The following is a 22,839-nucleotide window of genomic DNA, read 5'->3' as shown; positions in this document are numbered from 1 at the left end:
ACTATTACAAAAAAAAAAAAAAAAAAAAAAAAAACAAATTCAAAATGTTATTTTTCATTTTTTTTAAGGGTCTAGATAACATGTGCCTTTATGGCATTTGTTAATGTATTATTTTAAGAAAAAAAAATTATACCACTTTATAGGGAATACAAAATGCTATAAAAATATCAAATACTTTTTTATTTTCCCATAAAAAATTTCTAAAATGATTTTTTAAACCAATATCCTTAGGATATTCGTTAATTCCCGTTATTTTTTATTTTTTGTTAATGTTAAATAGACATTAATTTGGATTTTGATGATTTTTTTTAATATATGCTTTGAAATGAGTGTAAACAATAGAAAAGAAATGAATGAAATGGAACATACTGAGATGTACTAGCATAGATTTTTTATTTTTGGGTCAAACGAAAAAAATGTTAGCTGGAACTTGGAAGTTGGATGCCCGAGCATAGATTTTATTTATTTTTATTATTTTTTGAATCTTTCAGTCTTCAACCTTTCTATCTACTTCCCTTGGACTTACAGGAATTCAAGCTTATGTCACTGTCTTGGTTTGTTTCTTGCGCTATATATATATATAATTTTAACGGTTCATCAACTTCATCTAATCGACATTTTCATATCTTAGGTAATTCTGTTTTAACATTAATTTCTCGTGCATTGTAGAGTGTATATGTTTAAATCTCAAATTTTAACAAATTTTTGTAACATAGTGTGATACTTTCACTTGCTGAAACTGAAAATCCGATTAAGATGGATGATATTGACACTAAACTATAATAAATATTCTGATAAAAAAATAAACTATAATAAATATGAATAATATTTCATGAGGTAAATGGAGGATTTAAAATTAGACCTAGACAGTTTCTCAAAAAAAAAAAAAAAATCCTAGGCCTCATGGAAGGCGAAAAGCAAAAGAGGGCTGCTTCACGTTGAAGATCAAACAGAAAAATTGGAAAGGAGAAATTGATAATTCATATGTGAATAATTCATAATTCACACGAAAAACCTGTGCAGCAATTTTACCACTATGCAGCAAAGATTCTGCTGTTACAGATTTTCTTTTCAAGATGAGTATCAACAGCACCATTCATCTCTGGAACAATTTCAGTAGAATTTGGTCTAAACCTTATGGCGCACACAATATAAAAACCAAAGTCGATCAAAGTTAATAGAGCTAGAAGCCAATAAAAATAATCCAATCTGCCGTCATTAATACTAGGAGGAAGCCAATTGTGCCCACCATTGCGTCCAGTAAAATTAGTTATTATTGTGACCAGAATTGTACTAAAAAACATACCAAAAGAGGAGGTTGTGAGGCAGAGACCAGTGGTAATTGCTTTCATCCCATTAGGTGCATTGTTTGTGAAGAAATCCAGTTCTCCAGATAATATAAAGGCCTCTCCAATACCAAGATGAACTGTGGAAGCAAAAAGAAAGCACTTATTGGTAGGGTTATCGACCTTGTGATGGTGCTTCTATTATTGGCTCCAACAACTGAAAATCTTCTATTTTCCACAAGTGCTGCCGCTGCCATTCCTAATATGGAGAAGAATAGGCCTAGCCCTACTTTTTGCAATTTTTTTTTTTGGATAGAAAACACACTGAAACTATTATTATAATAACATCACAATACACATACATCCTGGATAAGAGCTTGCTGAATACAACAAGGAATCTCTTCAATCCAAATTACATCATTGACAAGGTTTTGAGCTTGTCTTGCTAAAATATGGGCTGGCTTATTGCCAATCCTGCGTACTTGAGAAAAATGAACAACACCAATTTCAGCACCTAACTCATGAATGCCTTCCACAATAGCATCAACAGAAGAGGGTGACAGTGTAAGTCACTTGAGAGCATTAGAGATTATCAAGGAATCACCTTCCAACACAACACCTCGCAGCCCCCAATGCCTTGCTAGTAGCAGACCAGCCTTATAGGCTTTAGCTTCAACTTCGAGTGACCCTAATGAAGCTTTAATCTTTCTGCACAAAGCTGCCTTTAATCTGCCTTCAACATCTCTTATCACAACACCAATCCTAGCTTGCTTCTTTGATGAAAAAAGAGCCCCATCTACATTGATTTTAAATAAACCCACTAAAGGAGGACGCTAGGCCGAGAGCAGAGGTTGTTGTTGTGCATTAGGTGTGTGCTGAACCGGATCTGATGTAGCATGAATGCACGAATCCACTGCAGACCAGTACTCTTGAAGGTAATGTGTTGTCCAAAGAGCCAAGGTCGGACCTGTTTTGCCTTCACCACCATAAAGAATTTCATTTCTGTTACTCCAAAGTGCCCAAGTCGTTGTAACAATCTGTGAACATTTTTCCTCACCTGCTACATTAGTCATCATGACAAACCATATCAAATCCATAAAAGAACCAAGATGAACATCCAAAGGCAGTAGTTGTAATTTTGAAGTAGCCCAAGTTTCTTGTGCTCTCGGACAACCCCAAAAAATGTGTCCATTCGTATCAACCTCTTTATGATAGCAAACACAAATATCTTCTGCAATCACATTATGCCTCCTTAACTTGACTTCGGTTGGTAAAGTGTCATGACAAGCACGCCAACAAAAGTGTCGCACCTTATGGGGAATGGGCAGAGACCAAATTTTCTTCCAAAACTTCCTCAATAAACTACCATCAGAAGTTTCCATTAGAAGTTTCAGCCCAAACACCATGCCTCCTACTTTATGAAGGCTTCAGAGCTCATCTCGAATCGGGAATCTTTAGTTTAGCGAATTCCTGAGACTGGAAAAGAAAGATATTGTAGGGATCTTGCTTTGAATCAGCAAATCCTTGTTTTTAGTTATTTGGTTAAGCGTGAGTAGCGTGGGCATGAAGCTAGCAACAACGAGCGATTTGTGGTTGTGATAAATAGGTATGAAGTATATGCTGAGGAGGATAGATGGGGCGATTCAGGTGAGATCCAATGTAGATCCAACTTTCTATTCAATCATAGGATCCGGGCGGTCCGGGGGGGACCACCACGGCTCCTCTCTTCTCGAGAATCCATACATCCCTTATCAGTATATGGACAGCTATCTCTCGAGCACTGGTTTAGGTTCGGCCTCAATGGGAAAATAAAACGGAGCACCTAACAACGTATCTTCACAAACCAGTTTATCCGCTGGTAGAGTAACAATCAAAGGATTACTCTTGATCAAGTCAGCTTCATGAGGAATAAAGAGATTGTCAAGCACTTCAGTTTTCCACCTTGCTGTGTCTGAGTCAATCAAGTCAACAACATTCATATCAACACTCAAAAATAACCTTGGAGAAAGTACTTTATGAGATGATACCCCTGGCAGCCACTTATCTTGCCAAATCTTGATATTTGCTCCATTACCAACTCTCCATTGCATGCCTTCAAAGACTAAACTTTGGGCAGAAATTAAACTCCTCCATGTATAAGAAGGGTTGTGTCCAATCGAAGCATGAACAAAATCAGTTGTTGGAAAACATCTAGCTTTAAGTACCCTATAAACAAGAGACTCACCCCCCATTTGAAGATGCCACCCTTGCTTTGCGAGCAAAGCCATATTAAACAATTTTAAATTCTTAAAACCCAATCCTCCATTACATTTAGGCTCACACATTTTTTGCCAACTAAGCCATGCGATCTTCCTTTCCTCCTTTTTTTGGCCCCACCAAAAATTCCTAATAATCCCCATCATTTCCTCACAAAGCGAATCCGGAAGTTTGAAACAATTCATAGTGTAAGTCGGAATTGCTTGAGCCATAGCTTTGATCAAAACTTCTTTTCCCGTCTTGGACAACAATTTTTCTTTCCAACCCGCCAACACTTTCCCCAATTTCTCCTTGATGGCATTGAAGGTAAGTCTTTTATTTTTCCTCACCAAAGAAGGTAGGCCAAGATACTTCTCATGTAGCTTAATTATTTGGACACCAAATCGATTTTTTATCTCCTCTTGAACTTCCCTTGAAGTGTTGCTACTGAAAAACAAAGATATTTTTGAACGATTTAAACTTTGACCGGAAGCTTTCTCATACAAGGCAATCAATCGTTGTAGTTCATCACACTCCTTTAACGTTGCCTTGCAAAAAATCAAGCTATCATCTGCAAAAAACAAATGAGACAATCTAGGACCACCCCTACAAATTTTAACACCCTCCATTTGACCCCTATCCACTGCTGATTGAATCAAAGCAGACAAACCTTCTGCACATAAAAGGAAGAGGTAAGGTGACAAAGGGTCTCCTTGACGGATTCCCCTAGATGGAGTAATATGCCCTGAGTCCCATTAATTTTAATTGAATAAGTAACCGTAGAAACACATCTCATGATCAAATCCCTAATCCGGTCAACAAAACCCAATTTCTCTATAACTTTTTCAAGTCAAACTCACTCTACCCTATCATAAGCCTTACTCATGTCTAATTTAAGAGCCATTTCCCCAACCTTGCCCCCTTTTTTGGCTAATATGATGCATAGTTTCAAAAACCACCAACACATTATCAGTAATCAATCTCCCATGGACAAAAGCACTCTATGTATCACTAATAATTGAAGGTAAAAACTTTTTCAACCTATTTGTAATAGCCTTTGAAGCAATTTTATAAACAACATTGCATAAGCTAATAGGCCTATAATACGTTATCTTCTTTGGCTCTATAATTTTTGGGACAAGAGTAATGTGAGTTTCGTTAAAATTGGGTGGTGAAATACCAAAGTTCAGAAAATCAAGTATCATTTTGATGACCACCGCGCCACAAGTGCTCCAAAAGTGTTGAAAAAACAGAGGAGGCATCCCATCAGGACCCGGTGCCTTAAGTGGATACATTTGCTTCAAAGCTACATTCACTTCACACTCCACAAAAGGCCGAACCAGCCATTCATTCATTGCATGAGTCACCTTAGGTTGCACAGCCAAGAGCAAATCAGAAAAATCCACTGGATTACTAGTAGAGAAAAGATCTCTGAAATACCCAATTGCTATCTCCTTCATTTTATCTTCTTCAATCTGCCATACCCCATCATTATCTAGCAAACCCTCCATTCAATTCTTTCTATGTCTAGCCAAAGCCTTGGCATGAAAGAAAGCTGTATTCCTATCACCATTTTGGAACCAATCAATACTTGATCGTTGTCTCCACATGTCATCCTCTCTATCCAACCAACAATTCAGTTCAATTCGAGTATGTCTCAATGCTTCCACTACTTCCGTGGATGTGGGCTGCATCTCTAACCATTCTAATTTGGTTTGAAGCTCCCTAATAATTCTTCCCACATGGCCAAATTCCGTAGCATTCCAAGAAGACAAGTCAACTTTGCACCTCTCCAAACAATTGTGAAGAACCCAATTTGATTCTATCAATTGACCACTTTCCCATGCATCCTTTACAACCTTTTCACATCTCAAGTCCTTCAACCACATTGATTCAAACCTAAAAAGTTTTTTGTGTATCCTTTTCTTCCGTTGTTGAAACAAATGAAGTGATAGTGGAGAATGATTTGAAACCGAAGAGGATAAATGGTGAAGCTTAGCTGTTGGATAAAGAGACCTCCACTCCAATGTAGCCAAAGCCCTATCCAATCTTTCTCGGATTTGAACCCCACTAGTTGTTTGATATAGCCAAGTGAATTTAGATCCAATGAAACCCAGATCACACAACCCACAATGATCAATAGTAGATACAAAGTCTGCCATCTGTTTTCTTGGATGAATACTTCCACCTTCCTTCTCCGAGAGACCCATAATCTCATTAAAATCACCAATGACCGGCCATGGTAAAGAAGACGTTCATTTTAAATGCTTCAATTTTGCCTAAGATTCATGCCTTTTAGCCGTATCTGGATGACCATAGAAACCCGTAAAATGCCACCAACCAACTTCCCCACCATTCACCCATGCATTAATATGATTTTGAGAAAAAGTCTTAATATCTACCTTCAACTCTTCTTTCCATAACAAAATAAGACTACCACTACTTCCAATACTAGGAATAACAAAAAAAAATTTCATTTTACATTTTTCCTTAATCAAATCTAGCCAATCTTTTTTTCAGCTTTCTCTGCATAAGAAAGACAATAATAGGCTCTTCTTTATTCACTACCTTTGCCAAGGCATTAACTATTCGGAGGTTCCCAAGCGCCCGACAATTCCAACTTAAAAGACTCATTGTGCTCGACGGGGTTACTGAGCAACCTCCGCCATTGGAGTAGTAGGACATACCTCAAGCTTTTTCCTTTTTTCCCTTTCAACAGAATGATCTTCCTTTCCATCTAAATCATCACTTTTTCTCTTCTCACCAATGTCAAGATCTGCTACTGACTTCTTTACAAAAGTTCCTTTCTTAATAGCAATACGTTTCCATGTTTTTTTTGGAGTATGGGCTATCTGTGAAGAGTTTCCCGAATATACCTGATTTGTATTCTCAGGTATTCAACAATTCTCCCTATGTGAATTTCCTAGGTCTTCCACGTGTGCTCTTTTTTTCTTTAGGAGTAGAAGTTTGGCCAACATTAAATTCCTCAATCCAGATTGCCTCCAAAGAGTCCACATCATATTTGACTACCTCCTTATTTAAACCTTGAGCTTCTGTTGACACGTTAATGCAGGACTTGGCTTGAGAAAAAATAGGAGCAGTGTCCACATCATATTGGACTTCCACCTTATTTAATTCTTAATTTTTTGTTGACACATTAATGCATGATGATAAAGGTATTTTTAGACCTACAAAGCTGACGACATGGCAAGACTGACGAATACATTTCGGTGGGCAGATGGATCCAGAGGAAGCGAACCTCAGTTAGGCGAACCTTAATATGGACGGACCCAACAGAGGGGACGGACCCCCGATGAACGAACCCAATAGAGGGGGACGCATGGTACTGGAAGTGCTCATCAAGAATCCTGATATGGAAAAGCCTTGCACCCTATGCCTAACCATAATTAAGGGTTGTAGAGTACAAAATTTAGGCTGATGGATCCATTTGAATGGACCTAACGGTACCATACTAGTAGACAGATATTCTCTCTACATGGACGGATCCGAGTTACAAGGAAAAGAGGTGGACGGGCCTCAAGGCCACATGGCACCCACATGGCTTAAGTGGTCTCCAAGGAATCCTAAAAGGAAATAACTTGTGCTCCGCGGCTAACCCTAGTCAAGGAGAGACCTACAAGGAAAGGATTTCCATAAGATACGCGCGTTAATGAAGATCTTCTCTACAAGAAAATGTCTTGCCTATCACGTTTGGGACTATTCAAGAGGATTCCTATAAGGAAAAGACTTTTACACCAAGGAAGAGAGGCCAACCTTCTACTACTATAAAAGCCCCAATACCCTCACAAATCAAGGTACGCATAATTTACTCCTCTCTAGCACTCTAAAGTTATGAGAATAGTTTTAACTTGACCATCGGAGGGTATTTGGCCGGCACCACACCGGTGCTCTCTGTTAGGTCTTCTATCTTTTCTTTGCAGATATCGTTACAAGCATGCAAGGATCGTGTAGCTCACTGGTGATATTTACAGCATCATCACATGACTTGGCATGAGAAAATATAGGGACAGCGACTGAAACAGCACCAGGATTATCAGTTTTCAATTTTGAAAGGTTTGGAGAGGAGTTAATCGCATTATCTAAGAGTTGTAACTACCCCTCAAAATCTGGAACCGCCCTTGCATCATCCTTCCCTGTTTGCAACGATCCAGATGGCTTCAAGGAGGAGGAAACGTGTTCATCATCATCCATAAACCCCTCCACACACCAAGGCACCAAGTTATTCTCATTTGTAACACGGGAATCAAAGGTGATTGTGTTTTCAAAGCTCTCATTCAATCCTGGAACACTAGCAACTGAATCGTTCATTACACCAGCAACACCATCTGTAGCACCACTGTTCACATGATCATATCCTTTAACTGCAACAAAAGACTTTTTTGCCTGATTGAAAAGAGGAGCCCTAATCCACGGACTAAATTGTTGTTCTGCTACAGTCAGAGTACCCTTTCTTCGCAGCCAAGGAGAGCAGTCTTTATCATCATGAGAAATAGACCCACACCAGTAACAGATATTCGGCAATCTCTCATACATAAAAGCAGCCCACCCTTCATTATCCTTATCCCAATAGATCTTCCTTCCCCTACATAAAGGCTTTGAGACATCAACAACCACTCTCACTCCCATGAAATTCAGCCCCAACATTTCTCCCAAATCTTTTGGTTTGATCATAGGTCCAATAGTCTTTCCAATACTAAAAGCCGTTTCAACAGTTTGGAGGAGAAAAGGCAAATTATGAATTTGCACCCAAAAAGTTGTTGATTTAAAACCCAATGTGTGTATAGGAGTATAACCCTCAAATTTTTCAAAAACCACAAATTGTTTGTCAAAAGCCCACGGTTCACCTTGAATAACTCTTTCTGCATCAACTTTTAATTCAAAAGCAAACAACAGGATGTTTTCACCACCCACTGTGACATTGAATCCTCCTTTTGTGCACCATAAAGGTTTGAATGTTTTGCAACAACCTCTATATTTAATGATCTATGGGTGAGGAATTTCCCTACCAGTATAAAATCTCTCTTCTTCCTATTCATTCTCAGTGCAACCTGATTTTCTTCAGATTCTGACAAAGATAACTTCTTCCAGCGAGTTGATAAATCCATCATTAAGACAAGTGAAGTTGACAAAGAGACAGATACAACAGACACGACTTGAAATAAGACAAAGAAAGCAAAGTACAAACTGACACAATTTGAAAACAAAGGAACAGATACTAACTGACACGGCTTGAAGTAAAATAAGGAAAGCAAAATAGAAACTGACACACTTAGAAGCAAAAACAAATCTCCAAGCAAAAAATTTATACTTGAGAACCCACCATCCTTCTCAAAGAGAAGGGAAACCATATACTACAAGGAAGAGAAGCATAACTGCCACAGAGAAGCCAAACTGCTCTTTCTTCAGAACTTGCTAGTAATAATATATTGTTTTACTTTTTGCAAATTTGTTAAACCTGAAAAGAGGAAAAAAAAGGAATTAAATAAATAAATATTTTTAATTATCAAAAATTTGTTATTTTGGACAGAAAAAAAAATTGTAATTTATGACTTGAATCACATTCTTAATTAAAACTTAGATATAGTACCCTTTTCAAATTCAGTCACTTTTCTATAACTACTTAACGGAGCAAATGTCATTAACACCATTTGTTTTCATTTTTACCCCTATTAAAACCAATTCAAAAAATATATATCTCTGTCTCTCTTCTCTCAGATCCTGATGGACCCATATTTCTATCTCTCTTCTCTTAGATACCGGCAGACTCATATCTCTGTCTCTCTTCTCTTAAACCCTGAAGTATATTTAATTATTTATTACTACTTTTATTACAAATAGATGCAATTTTTTCATTTAGGAATGCCAGAACACCAATCTTAAGTTCACCATTTACGTACCTTGACTATTTCTAGATTTTTTCATGAGAGGCATAATCAGGCGGTCATATATAGCAAGAGTGATCATTTTGGCCACAACGAAGAAGGCGTAGAGTGATGCCGCAGGAATTTGGAAATTTCCTATTGATCTATCCATGGTAGCAGCTTGCTGCACTGAGAAGCTAGCTAACTGTACGCATGTATCGTCCAGAAGATAATTGTTGTCGCCCAAATTGGCAATAATTTGATTAACATTTTAACTTCTTCCACATTTGTAACTCTGCAAAGTCTCCATGGATTTGGCGTTTCAAAGTCTTTGCTGGTTATGATTGCCGCCTTGTCCAAACAACTGTCATGGAAGTATCACTTGTTAGCTTTGAAATGATCGTTCCTGAAATATCTATTTGACACGACTAATTCTAACAATCTTTATTGTTAGCTTTTTTATTGGAGTATTCTATCCGAAAGTTCCTATTAAAATTTAAAATTGAGTAATTAATGCTACAAACACAATATTTTTACAATAATTTCACAAATTGTAGTTGGCAAATTGTTACAAACTCTCATTTGAGAGAAAGTATAATATATGCCTGGCCGTGGTGGCTATAGGAATTTTTTTAGGAAGGTTATTAAGAACTTAAGTTAAATAAAATTTAATAAAAAGAGAAATTAAATTTATTGAGTTATTGGCTCCAAAAAGAGAAAAAAAAAATACACACGCAAATTTATAATTTTTTTTTATGAGTTTTCATATTTCAAAATCCTTATATAGTTATATATTAGTTCATTATCTGTTATTATTATTTATTATCAACGTAGATAGACGTGACCATTTTATTTTGTTAAGTTTGTATAACATTTTTATTTTTATGCAGTTGTCATTTTCTACTTGTTATTGATTTATATAAAAATATTTTAAACTACATAACCAAAACTTAGCACTATATTAATTATTGATTATACAACCACACTCATTTATACATAAATAATACACTAAGTTTCTACGTAGCCAATCAAATGCTTAAACAATCACAAACTTTACTAGTTTTTTTTTTTTTTTTCTTCTTGAATCACTAACTTTATAACAAAATTTATTATAACATGATAACAATACACACAAATGTAACAAATTCTTTGTATTTCCTAATTATTAAATTATATGAAGTTATATTATATTTATACTATTCACACATCACAATTCACACAAATAACATTGTAAAAAATAAATAACACACACAATTAGTATCCAACACACACTCACACATATATAATATAAATTTAAAATAAAGAGAGACACACTCACAACTCACAAACATTTGCTCTTTACTCTTAGAGTAAGAGATATTAAGATACTCAAATAAAGAAGAGGGAGAGAGGTTTGTAATTTGTGATATGTGTTGTTGTTTGATTTTAGGCTGAGTCGATGTGATCAGGGTGTGCAAGATTTAAGTCAAGGTATACAAAAATATTTTTAATTGTTTTTTGGTTAAAGTCAAGGGGTCCATTTGAACCCCCTCATTGCCATGTAACGCTGCTCCTGATGCCTTGCATATAAAACTAATGTGAAAATGGCATGTGGACCTTGCAGTTGTATACACTGGGCGTATACAAATTTTTTGCCTCATTTAAGCCTACCACTAACGTCAATTTTATACCTACCATTTATAGCTTGCCACTTATGCTTTGTTGTGAAATCATTATGCTTGCAGCATTTTTGGTACAAATTTAATATGTATTTATTATCATGTTCATTTAAAATTTAAATGATATGGCACTCAATACACCAATAGATCCAATGAGTAGTTTTTTTTACAATATTTTATAATTTTCATAAAAGTATATCAAAACTTTCCTAAAATAGTTTATTAACAAATCTTCTAGGACAACTGTTAATTAGGCCTGTAGGTGGTAAAAATGAGTAGTTTGTATTTTTTTTCTATGCATGTGGTAGTTTCTTATGTATTTTAATCTCTTGTTCTTTAGGATCATTTATTTGCATGTAACTATTTATTTGTTTGGCTAGCTTATTTTTTCCCAACTTATTTTACTATTCAACTTATTTTTGCTACTATTCATGGGTCCCATTAAGGGTCGTCAATGGGTCGGGTTAGGTCGGGCCGGCCTGGCCCATTTTTACTTGGCCCATGGGCACAATGGGCTGGGAATAATGGGCTATTAACTAGTTAACGGGCCGGATCAGGTTGGGCCGAAAGAAAAAACTTCAACCCATGACCTTGCCCATGGGCAATGCCCATTTTGTCTTTAGCGAGCTAGGCTATCAGGTTGGGCCTAATAGGCTACATATGGGTTTGTGTTAGTATATTATTTTATTATTTTTATAAGGAAAAAATCAATTTTTTATAAGAGAATAATCAATCTATTTTTTTAAAGGAAAGAATTAAAGAATGTAATACTTAATTACAAATTTTTTTACAATCAAATCTATTTAATTTTTTTGTTTTGTTGATAGAAATCTATTTAATTTTTTTTATTAAGGCTTTAAATAGTTTTTTATTTTTATCTTTAATACAAAAAATATCAAATGGTTAATTCAAATTTGCTAAACTACTAGAAAAATATATATTTAGTAAACTAAATTTAGCACAATTACTTTGGGTATCTTAGTGGTTGAGGGAGTTCATAAGAAATTCCTCTATAATATCTCAAGATCAATCCTTCATACACTTCCTATATATTTTTGTTATGAATTATAAGTTATTGGGCTGAGCCAATGGATTAGGCCAATAGGCTGGGCAACGGGTTGGGCTACTGGGCTAGCCCACCGGGTACCCATGGGCATAAAAACTAGCCCATGACTTGACCCACTGGGTTAGTGAGCTACCCATGGGCCTCAATAACAATGGGCCGGGCCGCCCATTAGCTCGGTGGACCGTCGGGTTTCTGGGTCGGGCTGTGAGCTGTGGGCTATTTGATGACCCTTAGGTCTCATTGTACTATTTCAACTAACATTTACTTTTAATTACAGTACTTTCAACAAAAAAGTTTTCAGTTTCGGCAAAATAAGCGGATCCCAAATAGACCTTATATGTGTGTATGGTGGACAAGTTTAAAGGCTACCATTTATGTTTGAAAAAAAAAAATCCATGTAATTGGTGTAGACGTGTAGTAGAGAATCTTTTTTTTTTTTTTTTAAGAAACACATTGTACTAGAGAATCAATTAATTGAATAGAGAGAAAGAAGAAATTTACAGCCCCATTGTTTAAGAAAATACTCGCTACCCTCTTTTAAAAAAAAAAAAAAAAAATCTTTGATAGGAAAATCTTGATCATAGAAACTTATCAAAGTCATTGTGCCCCTCTATTCCAAATCACAAGAGGATATGTTTTGTACCACTTACACTTAGAAATTAATAGGAGTGCACTATATGGATTTTTTTTCTTCCCCTTTTGAGAGGGCACTATATGCAAAATTTAGTTATAACGATTCTGATCAATGTTCTGAAAACTTGTTAAGGGGTTTGGAAAAAAAAAAAAAAAAGGAAAGGAAAAGCATAATCTAAGAGAAGCGATTATTTTCCTAGAGGAAGAAAACAATATTGTCAGCAAACTCCTAAAAATAAGCAGCAATTCTAATGGTCACATACCGAAACTTATCTGTATGATATATTCTTGATTCCTGAGAAGGGTCCTCGAATAAGGCATCGACATTAGATGGAAACACTGCCTTCCTTTTCTTTACAACGGCCACTATAACTTGAAGAATTTGAACTATAGGGGTTCCTAAACGTTTCTTGTACCTAAATCTTTTAGTCCCCAGTAGAAAGACCAAGCGAGCAAGTGTCATTGAGGCCGAGCAAATCCCATATGCCCAGCTTCGTCCCACTTGATCTTGTATATAAACAAATACTGTAACTGCCAAAAAGGTACGCAAGCTGGTAACAAAGTAGAACGTATCGAAGAAATGCGCCATTTGAGCCTTTTCCTTGTCAACTTTCTGATCAAATTGGTCTGTTCCAAGCCCTGCTACACTAGACTTTATTCCACCAATTCCTATATTAGTTAACTACAAAGCCATGGTGAAAACGCCCATTTGAAGACTGTTGGCCTTTGTACATTTGTTGAATAAGCAGGATTGCAAGGAGGTTGGCTTAAATTTGGCAAAGCAGTGGATATGGCTAACAAACATGTTCCCTAATTTATCATCCCGGTTGACAATCTATTAGTACAAATATCATCAAATATAGAACTTGGCAAGCAAGAAAGCGGAATACTTAGATTAAAATTTATTAAAAAAGAAAAGAAAAAGTGTAGTATATAAATATCCTATTAGGATTGCAAGTTGACATGCTAAAAGAATACCCACCCCTGCATGAATTGCAGCAGCAATGGCTATTTTTCAATATCGGCCTATGAAAGAATCTGCAACAATGCCTCCAAACAAGCATAGAAGATATGATGTGCCCCCTGATGTTGATGCAAAATTTGAAGCACTTGCGCTAGGCAGATGCATTGTGCCAACTAAATATGCCACCATGTTCACAATTATTGCCATTGAGGAAAGTCTCTCGCACATTTCAATACCTTGAAAAATGATTGAAATCAATACAAGTATTATAAAATATTTGAATTTTTAGTTTAGAGTTAAGACTAAAACCAATTAGAAAATAAACTGAATCGTTTTAATAGTTTTTTCATGATAATTAAATGTTGTAATCAATCTATATATATGCATTAAAAATAGAAATGGAAATCATTGCATGTTGAGACATCTAAGATTCAAATCGCTCCTTCTCATTGTGAGTTTGTGAGTATCGAATTATTATTTATTTATTTTTTTTTTAAAGAAAGAAAAGGAAATAGAAATGTGAAGCACCTGTTTTGGCCTAGAACAAAGAATATAAACTACCATAAGATTCAAATAAGAACATTTGGGAAAATTAATGTAGCTAAAAAACATACAAAAAATATAAATATATACACACACAATAAGAGAGAGTGTAATGTACCTAGGATTTGAGCCGCAGACAACCAACTACCTGTTTTGGTCCTATCAGCTGGATTACCCTTGTGATCAACTGCATCTTTGACAAAGGTATTCATTTTCCCTTCCTCTGTGCTTTAAGATCGAGATTTATCACTAGTGTTTTATGTTACTTGAACGGCCACTTTAATTCAGGTAGGTTATATATATACATATATTTATGAAGTACTCATTTTGAAATATGAAAGACCCAGAAAGTGAACAACACCTTCCCTCTCTCGGCAGAACCAGAGGCAATTCTTTGGGCTTTACAACTTTGTGTCATTAAACTCAGCACCAATTAATCATCTTGGAAGGCGATTCTCAAGTCTGCTGCCAATCGATCACAGAACAGGGCAGAGATATCCATCCCTTGGACAATTGAGAATGCCATTCAAAGTTCCCAGTTCCCTTTTCTATCTTTAAGATGGGTACCTAGAGAATCTAATGTGGCCGCTCACTCTCTTGCTAAATTGTCATTGTTTTGTAGTTTAATTTTTATGGTTCTTTTGACATTGTTGATGTCATCGGGAGGGAGAGGGAGGCAGGCTGCCCTGTAGTGTTGTAGTTGTTTTTTTTTTTTTTTTTTTTCCTGAATAAAATTCTTCACCTTGTAAAAAATAAATTAATAAAAGATCCACAAAGCAAAAAAGTGGATCTGGCTATAGTAGGACGGATCAATGCACTAGACAACTAAAAAAAAAAATTTCAAATGGCTTGTCATATTAGAGATGACAACAATAGTTCCATGAGGGATGGCTCCTTGGAATCACTTTGCTCAGGTTCTAATGATGTTGTATCTCAACCAAAACCTGAGAAGGATTCATCTGCAGCATCCACACAACAGAACTCATCACTACTTTGTAGCTGCTACAGTTGGTTTCCATTTCCAATAGCGATTGCCCTTGTTGTTCCCATCTTCATTTATATATGCCCAAGCTACCTATCATATCTCTCTCACAAACTACCTACCATTTCCAATAGCGAACCCTTTGCTAGTTCTCATGATCTCTCCCACGCTTACAAAAACTGCAAACTCTCTCTCTCTCTCTCTCTCTCTCTCTCTCTAACTGAAATTAAAACACACACACCCACACACCAAAAAAAAAAAAAAATCAATCTCAAACCTCAATCTTTTTTTGGTACTCATCTCTCCATTTGAAACATGAAAAAGTGGTTTTCTTTAAGCTTCATTGGAGCTTCGGACCTTATTCTTTGTTGAGTCTATTCCCTTATTTGTAGCTGCTTCAGGTTCGGCACTTTCTCTAAAACTTTGGTTTCTTTCTGTTGAAATGGCTTGAATTTCAATGACGGTGGATTAATATTTCGGCTAAGCAATAAATGCTATGTTGTATGAATAGTCAAAGAAAATGGCAAGGAAACAACACCGACTTGAAGTATATTCATGCATGGCCGAAATTTTAGAACACTTGACATGCAGCCGAACATTCATGAATTGTCAAGAAGGCAAGGAAGCAAACCAAATACATGCAAGCCGAAAAGTATGACTTGATTAACAAAGTATGGAAGCTTGCATGCATTGAATGTTTAATGGATTTGCTTAGCCACTATTGTTGACTTCCTTACCAATAGAAGTCTCTAGTGTGCTGTATTTGTGAGGGACTTCGGCTGGAGCTTGGCTATAAATAGAGATGGAGCAAATGAAAGCAAAGAGAGTGAGCAATAGGAGAATTCCTATGTGAGAGCCACGGAGATAGCAAATAACTTCTTCTGTGTGTGTGCACCAGAGCTAGGAAGTTGTGTCTTGCAAATTTATCTAAATACAAAAGGGTGTTCTCTATTTTCTTGTGAGAGAACCAAGGGTGTATTTGGGGTTTGGTTTGTGTGAGAGTGTCTTCAAGTCATTGTTGTAATCTCCACAGTTATAGTGAAAATTTATTCTGTCGCCTCCAGTGGACATAGGCATATTGCCGAACCACGTAAATTCCTTGTGTCATATTATCTTCTCTCTCTCTTCTTTAATCTTGTGTAAACAGATTTATTTCACCCAATTCACCCAACACTTTCTTGCTTTACTTTATGGTTGTTTTAACTTTTACTCTTATCTTGGTACCTGATTTTTTTTATAAGAAGATAAACTTTCATTAAAAAGAAGATAAATTTAATACATTTTGAGCCAATGTAGACTCAATCATATTAATATTTTCATCTATCCAAATTACATAAATATAAATTCTTTTGGCATGTGTGCCAAGATATGTGCTAGACGATTATCTTGCTGCTTTACGTGTGAAATTTGCACCATTCTAATCTCTTGTAGCTTCTAAGGAATCCCCACAATAACATTATCAATAGCCACTGGTTGATTACTATAGCCGGATACGGCGATACCACGTCTGAAACTATTTTGGAGTCACATTCAACACTGCATCACGTCTACCCACAAATGACAGTTCCTAGTTGCTGGTGATAGGACACAAATGAAAGAAACATGCTTTTATGCAATGGTAAATGGATTATGGAACTTTGTTTTAGATTTATATGGTAAACAACACATTCTGCCCCATTTTTTTTCATTAAATTATTTTGTACATAACTCAAGACAGTCATTCACAATTTGGGGATAAGTGGGCGGGTAGCATAGGTTTTATAGAAAAAGGAAGAAGAAGTAGTAATATATTATATATGTGATCCAGCCCACACTTTCTTTTTTCTTTTTTCTTTTTCTTTTTTTGGTTTTTTTAAATTATAATTTCACCTTTGTAAATTTTCAATTATAATTTGTAAATTTTCCATCTTAAATTCTCTCCCACCTTTGTAGTGGGTCGTCTCTACCACTGCTGTGTGGTCTATATCTACCACCTCTGTGTGGTCTTTCTCCACCATCCGTGTGGCTCTTCTCCACCATTAGTGTGTGGATTTTCTCTCCCCACTCTCTTTGTGGTCCTTTCCATCTAAATCAGAATCTTCCCATCAATCTTTCCCCAAATCTCTGTTTTCATACCCATAAATTCATACCCAAATTGCATGAGGTTGCTTAGGGAGGAGACCATCACTGCTCCTCAGTGGGTTTGGTTGGTTGCCTCTGTGTTTTGCCTTTCGTGGATCCTGGTTGCGGGAATAGCACTAATTCCACAGCCAGTGAGTGGATCGGCACCCCTTATTGCTGAGTCTCTGCCTTCTTTTTTGTTTATGATACAATTTTGGCAAGCTTTGATTCTCCTTGCTTGGCTTTGTCATGGCCTAGTTCAAGCTGAGTCGAAAAGATCCCTCATAGCCATTGTAAATAAGGCCAAAGTTCTTATTGCTCAGTTAGTCAGAATGAAGATTCTCATGTGGAATTGTAGAGGAGCTCTTAATCCGGAATTTAAGAGAAGGGTTTGTGAGTTGGTTGTGAATCATCGCCCCTCGATTATGGTTATTACGGAGACCAGAGTTGGTGGTGAGAGAGCTGAAAAAATCATAGAGGGATTGCCCTTTGATGGTTTTATTACAACGGACACTATTGGGTATGCCGGTGGCTTATGGATCCTGTGGAATAAAGAGGGTGCGGAAATTTCTCTGTTGGCGAATACGGAGCAGGAGATACATGCTACTCTTAAGGTACATGCTTCAAACCTTTCTTGGTTATTTTCTGCTATTTATCCTAGTCCTCATCTGGCTGAAAGACGAATATTATGGTCTAATATTGAGGAGGTGGGTTGGTTGCACTCAATGCCATGGCTTATGATAGGGAATTTTAATAAAGTCCTTTGTGATGAGGATAAATTTGGAGGGAACCAAATTAACATTAATCGAGCTATGGAATTTAAAGCTTGTCTAGATTCCTGTAGTTTTGTTGACTTGGGATTTGTGGGGCCCAAATATACTTGGACGAATAAGAGACAATTAACAGACTTAATATTGGAAAGGATAGACCGATGTTTTGGTAACCCCCTCTGGAGAGTTCTCTATCCTAAATCAGCTGTAACTCATTTACCCAGAACTGATCATCACCCAGTTTTGATTGAACTATAGAAGCCCGAGACTAATAGGGCTAGCAGACCTTTTCGCTTTCAAAGTATGTGGCTGTTACATCCAGAATTTCCGAGGGTGGTCAAAGAAGCTTGGTCTGAAGGAGGTTCCTTGCACTCAACCACTGTGGCGTTTACAAGGAAGGTGAGGAAATGGAATTCTGAGGTTTTTGGGAATCTCTTTGCTAGAAGGAGGAGAGTCCTAAATAGACTGAGTGGCACTCAAAGAGCTTTAGCGAATAATCCTAGTGAGTCACTACTTCAGCTTGAGAAATGGTTAATTGAGGAATACTCTTCTATCCTCCTCCAGGAAGAAGAATATTGGGCACTAAAATCAAGAATTAATGCAGCTGCGTTTGGGGATCGTAACACCTCCTATTTTCACATGTCTACTATTGTTAGGAGGCAGAGGAGTAAGATTAGATGCTTGAAGAATAGTGTTAGGGAATGGATGGATAATGAAGAGGCGGTTCAAAGCACATCTTGGTGGGGTTTGAAGAACTTTACTCCACTGAGATGTGTATGTCCTCATGGCAATCCCTGATATCAGAATTTGCTTGTTGCTTCTTAACTGAAGAAGAAAGGGATTGGATTGGTAGAGATGTCGGAGGAGGAGGTTAAGGATGGTTTGTGGAGCCTGAGGCCATTTAAAGCACCAGGTCCAAATGGTTTGCATGCTGGATTCTATCAACAATTTTGGGGAGATGCGGGGAATTCGGTTTGCAAAGAAGTTTTGGATATTTTTGAGTATGGGAAAGTGCCTGAATATCTTAATGAGACCCTTATTACCCTGATTCCAAAGTGCCAAAGCCCCAAATCTTTGAATAATTATAGACCGATCAGTCTTTGTAATTCGATCTATAAAGTGGTTTCAAAAATTATTGTAAACAGAATTAGACCCCACATAGGTAAATTGGTTGCCCCTGTCTAAACAGCTTTTGTACCGGGTAGGAAAGGTATTGATAATGTGTTGTTAGCTCAAGAGCTGTTTTATGCTTTGGATAGAAAGAAAGGAAAGGAAGGGTATATGGCTATTAAAGTGGACTTCGAGAAAGCTTATGACAGATTAGAATGGAGCTTTGTTTATAAGGTGCTTCAAGCTTTTCATTTTCCTCCTAACCTGATCAAGGTGATTATGAGCTGTGTTACTTCTACAAGGATTTCGATCCTATTTAACGGGGGTGCTTTGGAGCCTTTCAACCATCAAGAGGGCTAAGGCAAGGAGACCCGATTTCTCCTTACTTGTTTATCCTATGTATGGAGTTTCTTAGGCACTTAATTGAGGAGAAATGTGTTAATGGAGATTGGGTTCTATTAAAAGCCTCACGGGAGAATATTGGAATATCCCATTTGTTTTTTGCAGATGATTAATATTATTTGCTAAGGTGGAGGAGAAAGCTTGTGAGGCAATTTCAGAAGTTCTAAACAGATTTTGTGAGGAGTCGGGGCAAAAGGCGAGCCTTGAAAAGTCGAGAATTTATTTCTCTCCAAATGTTCAAGAGGGAATTAGTGAAGAGATATGCTCTAAATTGGGAATTCAAGCCACGACCAATATTGGCAAGTATTTGGGATTTCCTATTAATCATAGAGGGGCAGCAAGGAACCAGTTTAATTTTGTTGTGGATACGGTGATGAATAAACTTGCGGGCTGGAAGGCAAAGTTCTTATCCTTTGCAGGGAGGACTGTCCTTGTGAAATCGGTCATGTCAGCTATCCCTAACTATGTGATGCAAGGGGAGGCATTACCTATACACTTATGCGAGAAATTGGATAAGATCAATAGGAATTTCCTATGGGGGTCAACTAGAGAGAAGAAAAAACTTCATTTGGTTAGGTGGAGTAAAATAATTAAACGGTGGTCTTGGGATAGAGGCAGTAAGAGAAAAAAACTTAGCACTCCTTGCTAAGTTGAATTGGAGAGTGTACATGGAGAAAGAAGCTTTGTGGGCTAATGTCATTTTGAAAAAGTACTGTTTAGTAGATAGAAGATGATCAAGTAATCCTGACAAGCTTCCGGCCTCATCTAATTGGAAGGCTATTAAAGCTGGCTTCCAAACCTTTGCTGATGGTATTTGTTAGGGAGTGGGCAATGGGACTAAGATTAGAGTCTAGACGGATTGTTGGATAAGAGGAAAGTCTCTAAGGGAATTGATTGAATTGAAGGTCCCTTGAATCATCATGAGGCGGATATGATGGTTGTTGAGCTTCTTGGTGGACAAGGTCAGAGGTGGAGATGGGAAAGGCTTTCATTTGAGCTGCCTCAGGAAGTTAAAGATTAAATTAAAGCTATACCTCTAAGTCAAGTTGGTAGAAGTGAGGATTTAGTGCTATGGAAACACTCAAAAGATGGGGAATTTTCTGCAAAATCAGCCTATTTAGCTAATATATCTCAGGATCCAGCCCCTACCTTCCTTGGTGCTTGGATTTGGAAGTTAGATGTGCTGCCCAAAATTGCGAATTTTTTGTGGCTGTGTATTCATAAAAGTGTACCAGTTAAAGATGTCCTTGCTTCTAGGGGTATCATTGAAGATAAGATCTACCCTCTTTGCAAGAATCAGCCTAAAACAATTGATTTTTTTTTAGGGAGTGTGACTTTGCCCGAAATTTTTGGCATCTAATGAGCGTGGAACCTGATGCTGTGCAGTCATTCCAAGCCTCAAATGTGATTACTTGGCTACGGGAAAATTGTTTTAGTAACGCAAAGCACCAATCTTTGGTGCCATGGAGATTTGTCTTTCCTTTTGCTTTATGGGAGTTGTGGAAACATAGAAACAAAGTGTCCTTTGAGAATATTCCTCTAAATCCAATGCTGTGCAGACTGTGTATAAATCAAGCCATGGAGTATTATTTTTGTGTGGGCAAGATCAGGGAACAGAGAAGCATGGCTGTCATTGCTGTGAGATGGGAAAAACCACCTCTAAATTGGTATAAGCTAAATACTGATGGGGCGTCGTGTGGAAATCCCGGGAGAGCAGGAGGCGGTGGTGTCATAAGGGACAGTGCAGGAAATTGGATATGGGGCTTTGCTAGATATATTGGCTATACTACAAGCATAATAGTTGAGTTTTGGGCACTTAGGGATGGTTTGAAATTAGCCATTTAGCTTGGCATGCAAAATTTGGAAGTTGAACTTGATGCGAAAGTCATTGTAGACTTAATTAAATCCAGGAACTCTTCCAATACAGCATACTCTTCCTTATTGTTTGATTGTAGATTATTACTGGAATTGATTCCTCATACCAAGGTGAAGCATGTGTTTCGGGAAGCAAATAAATGTGTAAATGCTTTAGTTAGGAAAGGATGTCATGCTCATGAGGAATTTGTTATTTTTGATGGTCCCCCATCTGTTGATGTTTTTGATATAGTGTATGCTGATGAGATTGGGGAAAGTTTTTGTAGGCAAGTTGTTGCTAACTTAGCCATTCTGGCTGCCTAGTTTAATTTTATTTTCCTTTTCACCCAAAAAAAAAATTATAATTTCTAGTATTTTGTTGCTTAATCTCATAGATAGTGTTTCTTTTAGTAATATTGTATTGCTTTGTCAAATTCTTTGAATAATATAAAGAATATGGTTACTTAACTCAATTAATGTACTAAATTATATATATAAACTAGATTCTTCACCACTTTCTTACCCTTGGCACTTGCTTCTTGCATAGGACGCTTGCCTGCAGCTTGGGTTTGGTCAACATCAGTCTCCTCCGTAATCCAAGGAATACTATCTAAGTTGGGGGTGTAATAGTTATCATCAAGATGGATAGGAGCAACATCAGCGGCAAGCTCCTCCTCCAGTGCACACTCTTCATCAGAGTTCAGTGCGAGTGTGTTTGATGAAATCTAAAGGTGCCCATTTGCAGTACTAGGGGCAAACAACTGCTTCAGCTTATCGTAGTCGGGGCATCCCTTCTTTCGCAGGTTATTTGCGTTCCGATTAGCCTACAACAACACAAGCATAGGAACAATTGTTAGGCATCAAAGTAATCAGAACAATACAAAGACATACCATACTAACATGAAACTCGAAATGCATAAAGTAACATACCGCCACCACATGTACCCAAACCTTGTCAGTGCATGTAACAATTTGGGTGGCCTCATCCCACCCCAACCCCATATGATTCAGCAATTGACTCCACTTGCATTGTTTACCCCAAAGTCTATTGTGCTTTTGGAAGACTTTCTTAGCGGTGAAATTTTTACCACTCCTTTTATTAAGTTCTTGTGTCATTGTTTCCCACATAGGGCCCTTCAAAACACCATTCTCCATGTTACCCTTTATTTGTTCCTCCACCATAATCTCTATAAATACGTGTTCCATGTGGGGAGGCCACATTTTGCCATCCGCATCTTGGGATTCATGTGCCATCTAATTCAAATATCTCGCATGGTAAGATAAACACACTTTGTATTGATAGGTAAATAAATGAACAAGGAATATTAATGTGTTACCGCGACCAAGTATGTTG

The 22,839-nt window shown here is 37.1% G+C and overlaps 1 protein-coding gene and 1 pseudogene across 1 annotated transcript; one reads left to right on the top strand and one right to left on the bottom strand.

Moving 5' to 3' along the window:
- Positions 1-1,034: 1,034 nt before the first annotated feature.
- On the bottom strand, positions 1,035-15,405 carry LOC115973564 (annotated as a pseudogene).
- Positions 15,406-17,205: 1,800 nt separating this feature from the next.
- On the top strand, positions 17,206-22,839 carry LOC115956878. The gene is made up of 2 exons (XM_031075154.1): positions 17,206-17,963; positions 22,033-22,839. Exons 1-2 carry the CDS (start codon positions 17,388-17,390, stop codon positions 22,078-22,080), a joined length of 624 nt encoding a protein of 207 aa, XP_030931014.1. The 5' UTR covers positions 17,206-17,387; the 3' UTR covers positions 22,081-22,839.

Source organism: Quercus lobata, chromosome 2 (genome assembly GCF_001633185.2).
Source record: "Quercus lobata isolate SW786 chromosome 2, ValleyOak3.0 Primary Assembly, whole genome shotgun sequence".
NCBI lineage: Eukaryota > Viridiplantae > Streptophyta > Magnoliopsida > Fagales > Fagaceae > Quercus > Quercus lobata.
This window is presented reverse-complemented; position numbering and strand designations above follow the sequence as displayed.

What these genes read in the sequence shown, in the direction of transcription:
- LOC115956878 (XM_031075154.1), top strand. Translation starts at nt 17,388, where the DNA reads ATGAGGTTGCTTAGGGAGGAGACCATCACTGCTCCTCAGTGGGTTTGG. An exon ending in AGATACATGCTACTCTTAAG is followed by an intron (nt 17,964 to 22,032) that starts GTACATGCTTCA and finishes CTTCTTGCATAG; the next exon opens with GACGCTTGCCTGCAGCTTGG.